The following is a 6874-nucleotide window of genomic DNA, read 5'->3' on the forward strand; positions in this document are numbered from 1 at the left end:
CGATGTGTCCCCTCAGGTCCACCTGCCCAGCCTCACCGTCTTCTCCAACTTCCCCGTCTCCAAGAGGAAGATCGTTCATCGAGCCAGCTGCCTCGACTTCTCGCCAAACAGCGGCTTCCTCTCATTGGCCAACAACAAAGGACACGCCCCTCTCTTCAGGTCAGACAGCCAATCAGCTCCTTGTTTTGTTTTTGTGTCTGTATTTACGTTTAGATTCATTTTTGTCTCAGCTGGAGTTTTTTGTTGTACTCAGTTATACATGGTCGACTTTTTTGTTTTCATTTTTTTGGTTTTTTATGTTGTTGTTGTTGTTGTTGTTGTTGTTGTTGTTGTTGTTGTGAGTGAGCACAGACAGCAGCGTGTTCAGAGAGCCTTTTAAAGGATGTTTGCTGTCCAGTTTTTGGTTTCCCATAAATAAAGAGAACGGGCAGATTTTCGGTTGATGCGATGAGTTTGAGATTTTTCAGATTTTGTTGAAAACTGCAGCAGATCTGAGCTGAACTGCTCCAGACAAGTTTTTATTTTTCACATAATTATCGCATCTCTGCATCCTGCAGTGAAAGGCTCAGCACCGACTTTAGATCCCAAAATACAGTATATACAACAAAGAAATACAGTATATACAACAAAAAAATACAATATATACAACAAAGAAATACAATCAAAACAATATTTGTGCAAATTTGAAATTAAGCACAGATCTGTGAAGACGCTGGAACTTTCATTTACCACATTTGGTGCTTTTTCTTCTTCTGATGGAAAAAAAACTTTAACACCATTTTGTTTGAATAATTTACTGATTAATTGATACTAATTTATTTTTTAAAAAACGTTAAATATGACTCAGAGTTAACGGAGGATTTCTTCTGTCTGTGTTTGTGTTCAGGTTGCTTCACTACAAAAACTTCTGAAGAAGACCTCACCTGAAAGTTTCACCTGAAAGCAAGAAAATAAATCTAAAAACTGACGGATGCTTTCGGAAACGACACAGAGGTCGATGGGATCTGTAGTTTTTGGGCTAAAACTGTAAAAAGTCGCAGACGGACTGAGAGTCGAGCTGAGAGAGAGAAGGATGGGTCCGTGATGGAACCAGCAAACGGTCAAAAACCACGTTTCTTTTTTTTATTATTTGTATGATGTGATTGTATAAAAGAACTAAAAAGTCCAACATGTGTCGTGTTTGTTTTGTTTTTCACCCAAAAACCAAAAACTCTGAGAACTGAGACAGGATGCAGGAACAAACAGTTTGATTGGTGAATATCCAAACCAGCCAACTCTCACACAGCTGACACTTTTCACACGACTGACACTTTTCACACGACTGACACTTTTCACACGCTCGTACGTCACGCGGTCCTTTTCACACAGAGGAAAATATTTGATATCCTGACTGATAACTGCTCGCCTCCCTCCTGATTCCTTCTGTTTTTGCATAATCCTCACACTGAACTATTTCAGATATTCAAACAGCATTGAATATATGTATAATAATGATAAACTGGGAGAAAGCGTGGAGAATTTATTAATATTGTATAAATAACACACAAGGAAGTATCTATCAAGATATGTAAAATCAACCCTGTGAAGCTTGTTTTAGATACATTTAAGTTGAATGTGAATTATACGTATTATTTCTGTGGACTGGAAAAAGAAAGAATTTATCATTCTTTTTTTTTCTATATATGCAAAAATTTTTTGGTTTGACGTTTCCAACTTTCTTTAAAAAGAAACTTAAGATAAATGTTGAAATAAATATGCCTGATGTAACGCTACATTTTATTCAAAATATCATTTACACTAACATGTAATTCATAAAACTTAATTATTTTTGGAAATATCCAAATTCATAAGAAAAAGTGGGCAAGAACTTTTAACAGTATAGCACCATATTATCAAACGTTAAGAACAACAATGCTATCAGGACCTTTATACAGGAAAGACCGAAAGCAAGTAGAAGAGACAGGTACAAAAAATATTGTGTCTTCTTTTATTAAATAAATTGGTTCAACAAATATAAATATTTTACACACAATCCTGAAGTAAATCTCCAGCATTGGAGCAATTTTTTATTTTATTTTATTTTATTTTATTTTATTTTATTTTATTTTATTTTATTTTATTTTATTTTATTTTATTTTATTTTATTTTATTTCACGCAGCTTTGTTGACAGTCACTGACGTCAGTGTGAAGTCAGTCGTCTCTGATTGGCTCAACGCGCTTTTAACGTCATCGTCAACTGGCCAATCAGATCGCTCGCGCTGCCGCGGAGATTTGAAAACAGAAATGGCTGAAGAGGCTCGAGCGTAAGTCTCTAATATTTAACCGATATTTATATTTTTTACGGGTTTATATTCACATTTAACTTCTTGCTGCGGCGAACAGAAAGAGTTTAACATGATATTTAACGTTCAGGCGGTGTTTTCACGCCTCAAACGGGTTAATTTTTGCAACTTTAGCGGCTGGAAATAAAAATTAACGGCAGTGCTAACTGCTAACAGGAGCTAACAGGAGCTAACAGGAGCTAACGGGGATGTTTTGGTTCCTGCTTTGTCCCAAATTGATCCTGATCCTGATTTTGTGGTTATTCGAGGCTGTTTCAATGTGTTTATACAAACATATAGTTTCTCGACGTTTTTTTTCCACCTCGATATTTTTCCTTAGTTCTTTTGAACATCGTTTTATTGATATCAGTTTCTTTTTCTGCAGCAGTCTGTTTGACAGAAATTTCACCTATTGTAAAACAAAAAAGTATCCATGTAGCAGCAGGTCACTAAACCTGCTGACGTTTTGACAATTAGTCAGACTGTTTACTGACTGCACACATGAAAAAAGGGATTTGTCATATTGTGTGATTAAAAAAATAATCATCTGCAAAACTCACTTTGCTGAAAATTGTTTTTGCAATAAATGCTGTTTTTTAAGAGATTATGTAATTTTTTTATTTTCACAACAGGCCGCTGATTATCACTTTAAAGAGGCAGTTCAGAGTTTTTAAAGCGTGGTTGTTATCCACAGACAGTAGATGTCAGTCAGCACATCCTCAGTTTGGAGAAGCAGACAGAAGAACTGACAGACGCTAAACAACGTACAAACATATTTTAGCCTCCTGAGATGTGTGGAAATTATACTGATGTGTGTGTGTGTGTGTGTGTGTGTGTGTGTGTGTTTGTCAGTGTGCTGCAGCGCTGTGATCCGGCTCTACTGGATCCCTGCAGAGACCCGGAGCAGCCCGACTGTTCGGAGGCAGCCAGGATGGTCCTCCACCTCACGGTCCGTCTGCCTCTCTCTGTTTAACACACGTACGCAGCATTTCACCGCAGTAAAAGTACTAATACTAAAGTGAAATAATACTCTGTCACAAGTAAAAGTACTAATACCACAGTGTAGAAATAAAATAATAATTAATGCAACAATATGAGGATCGCATTAATGTTTACAAACAACCACAGACTGATCGGTGAAGGAGCAGAAGAAGAGATGCTCTCAGGTTCACTGCAGCTTCATCTACAGTGAACGGATTTATGTTCTTGATGCTACAAGAAAATTATGTGATATAAAAGAAATGACACTGACAATTAAGTGTGTGTGTGTGTGTGTGTGTGTGTGTGTGTGTGTGTGTGTGTGTGTGTGTGTGTGTATGTATGTAGGACAGCCGTCGTGTCCAGAAGGTTCTGGGTCGTCAGCTGTTTGTTCTGGACTCCATGATGTCTCTACTAGAGGGTCTGGAGTCTGCCCAGCAACTGATGACGCAACACTGCCCCCGACAACCAGGTACACACTGTACACACACACACACACACACACACAGTACACACTGTACACACACAGTACACACAATAAACATTACAAACCTTCAGGTTGCTGCATTGTATTAAATGTAACACTGTAACCACGAAACACTGACCTCTGTGATCTCAGAGTGTGACCTTTGACCTCCAGCATCACAGTCATGACTTACGCCTGTGTGTGTGTGTGTGTGTGTGTGTGTGTGTGTGTGTGTGTGTGTGTGTGTGTGTGTGTGTCAGAGGGCGGGGCTCGGGGCAGGTGGAAGGCCCTGAAGGCGGAGAGCAGGTCGGGGGCGGAGCAGACGGAGACTCTGCTCAGATCTCTGCAGGACAGAATCCACCAGATCAACGACCGACGACACACACTCACACAGCTGATCCAACAGCTGCACAACAAGGTGCAACACACACACACACACACACACACACACACACACACACACACTAACCCTTTCCTCCACAGACAGTCACAGTCAGGCATCATGTGTCTGCAGAGTGTGATTTAAGACAACATGCCGGCATCATGGAAACTACAGAGGTTTAACACAACAGCGTGGGCCTTCAGTGTGACATGTGACATACGTGTCAGCAGCGCTTTGTAAACAATAACAATGACATCATATGTCAATAACGATCATTGATCGTCCGTTATCTGGCGGCTGATCTCGTCCTCTGTTCGGAGGGGGCGGAGCTCCTGGATCTCACTGTTTTCACTATTTAGGGGAAAAAAATATTTAAAAGTCTTGGTGTTTTTTTGTCTCCCCTCCTCATCTCCTCTTCTTGTCTCCTCTCCTCGTCTCCTCTCCTCCTTCAGCGGGAGCACAGGGAGCAGCTGGCAGAGTCTCTCCTGAAGGCCCAGAATGCTTTGCAGTCATGTGACCATCAACTGTCCAGGCTGAGGGTGGAGTCAGAGGCAGCACTCAGTCAGCTGATCGGCTGGCAGCGAATCAGAGACCAGTGAGTGTCATCAGATCACACGACTCTCGATCATTGGCTGTGATTGGTCACTGACTTCCTGTTTACCTGTCAGGCTGCAGGTAAAGGTTTCCGCCACACAGGAAGTGATGCAGATCAACCTGCTGTCCTTCAGCCAATCAGAGCTGTGTGTGGAGCTCAGGCCACGCCTCCCCTCTCACCTGTCAGCCAATGAGCTGGAGCCTCTGAGGCTGTCGGTCACCTGGAGCCACGACGACCGCTTCACGCTGCAGGTAACTGACCCCGCCCCCTGCGGATTGACCCACACTCAGACTCCGCCCCCTGCAGATTGGTCGACCTTCTTAAAGTGACAGCGTGCGTACGTGTGTGTGTGTGTGTGTGTGTGCGCGCGCGTGTGCGTGCATGCAGGTGGACGGGGGCTCGGCTGGTCTGGTGGAGGACGGGATGTCGGGCCGACGCTCAGAGCTGAGCGCCGCCCTGCTGGAGGTGATGCAGAGCTACGTTGGTCAGGTGGAGCTGCTGTCAGAGATCCAGAGACTCAGATCCAGGTGAACCACCACTTCCTGTTCGGTTGAACGTCAGAGTCACGGTTTCCCGCCGCTCCCAGTCTCCGTGCTAAGCTGTGTGTGTGTGTGTGTGTGTGTGTGTGTGTGTGTGTGTGTGTGTGTGTGTGTGTGTGTGTGTGTGTGTGTGTGTGTGTGTGTGTGTGTGTGTGTGTGTGTGTGTGTGTGTTTCTGCAGTTTCGCCATCGACTGGCGTCCCGCTCAGCGCGTGCTGGTCTACCTGAAGACGGCGTCTCTGGTCTGTCACCTGGAGGTGGAGGAGGGATACCCGGGCAGCGGACGAGCCCGCCTGCTGTCCATACGGAGGGACGGACACCTTGTGGACACACCTGGACTGAAGGTAACATAGCCACAGTTGTACTAATACTACAGAAGAGACAAGTCACAAGTAAAAGTACAAACATATCAGCTTCAGCATGTACTTTTACTCATTCTGTAGAATACTATATATGACAATATTCTAATTATGATGCAGCAGAGTAACTATTGCTGTCAGATAAGCGCAGTGCAGTAAAAGTACAAAGTGGAGATACTTCAGTCAAAGTACAATTACTTAAAAATGAGTACTTTGTTTTTAAAATATTGAGACTTTTATTATGTAAAGTTTTTGTTTTTTTATTTTCTCATAAAAAAACATGTTACTCAGTTATTAATGTGGACTCATCTCTCTCTGTCTCTGTCTGTCCCTCTGTCTCTGTCTGTCCCTCTGTCTCTCTGTCTCTGTCTGTCTCTCTGTCTGTCCCTCTGTGTCACTCTCTGTCTCCCTCTCTGTCCCTCCGTCTTTCCCTTTGTGTCTCTTTCCCTCTGTCTGTCTGTCTTTGTCTTGTCTCTCTGTCTGTCTCTCTCTATCCCTCTGTCTCTGTTTGTCTGTGTGTCTCGGTCTGTCCCTCTGTGCTTCATCTCTGTCTGTCCCTCTGTCTTTCCCTTTGTCTCTGTCTGTTTCTCTTTCTCTCTGTCTCTCTGTCTGTCTCTCTCTATCCCTGTGGCTCTGTGTCCCTCAGCCTGATAAGTCTGTCCTCAGTCTGACGGACTGGTTGGTCTTTCTGTCCAGCTGTCCTCTCCTCTGACAGACTCATCGTCTCCTGTCCTTGTCCGTCCCTCCTCGTGTTATGACTCTGTGTCTTCCCTCTCATGTCCTCTAGATGTCAGTGTCTCCCTCTCCTGTGTGTCCAACAGCAGGGCAGCTTTGGACACAGCTGTGATTCAGGTTGTCCTCTGGTTGTGTGAGACGTGTCACATGTTGTTTTGTTTACTTCCTGTTTGTGTTTCCATGAAAATAAATAAACATTTCATCGTTTTTTTTACCAAAAAGAAAAAGACACTGTGTGGACTGAAATGTGTCTTTTTAAATATTTTTATCCAAAACTTTGATCACGTCAAACACGTCAAACACGTCAAACATGTCAAACATGTCAAACACAACACGCCATCACACGCATGACCACAAACCAGAGGCTCGCTCTTTTATTTTGAAAAGCTGTCGCTGTTGTTAAAATGTCAATAACTTTCCTGATTAACGACAGATGAACCTTTATTGATCCCCGGAGGAGGAATTTAACAGTGTTGGGGAGTAACTAAGTACATGTGAT

The 6874-nt window shown here is 42.9% G+C and overlaps 2 protein-coding genes across 2 annotated transcripts in view; both read left to right on the forward strand.

Moving 5' to 3' along the window:
• Window positions 1-1168, forward strand: part of utp18 (UTP18 small subunit processome component) — a 7600-nt gene extending 6432 nt beyond the window's left edge. The window contains exons 12-13 of the mRNA XM_088069460.1: window positions 17-159; window positions 887-1168. Coding sequence (XP_087925586.1) covers window positions 17-159; window positions 887-911 — 168 coding nt within the window. The 3' untranslated portion in view covers window positions 912-1168. The remainder of the gene's footprint in view (window positions 1-16; window positions 160-886) is intronic.
• Window positions 1169-2221: 1053 nt separating this feature from the next.
• LOC121966876 (uncharacterized) lies at window positions 2222-6602 on the forward strand. Its single transcript, XM_088069461.1, has 9 exons — window positions 2222-2304; window positions 3175-3271; window positions 3649-3772; window positions 4027-4184; window positions 4601-4743; window positions 4817-4994; window positions 5131-5270; window positions 5463-5625; window positions 6287-6602. The coding sequence occupies exons 1-9, from the start codon at window positions 2285-2287 to the stop codon at window positions 6350-6352; spliced, it is 1089 nt and encodes a 362-aa protein (XP_087925587.1). The 5' UTR covers window positions 2222-2284; the 3' UTR covers window positions 6353-6602.
• The last annotated feature ends 272 nt before the right edge of the window (window positions 6603-6874 follow it).

Source organism: Plectropomus leopardus, chromosome 18 (assembly GCF_026936395.1).
Source record: "Plectropomus leopardus strain MGB_pleo_1.0 chromosome 18, ASM2693639v1, whole genome shotgun sequence".
In the NCBI taxonomy this organism is placed as follows: Eukaryota; Metazoa; Chordata; class Actinopteri; order Perciformes; family Serranidae; genus Plectropomus; species Plectropomus leopardus.

Coding starts and splice junctions, on each gene's coding strand:
- LOC121966876 (XM_088069461.1), top strand. CDS start 2,285: ATGGCTGAAGAGGCTCGAGC. Junction 4,185..4,600: donor TCCAACAGCTGCACAACAAG/GTGCAACACACA, acceptor CTCCTCCTTCAG/CGGGAGCACAGGGAGCAGCT. Junction 4,744..4,816: donor TGGCAGCGAATCAGAGACCA/GTGAGTGTCATC, acceptor TTTACCTGTCAG/GCTGCAGGTAAAGGTTTCCG.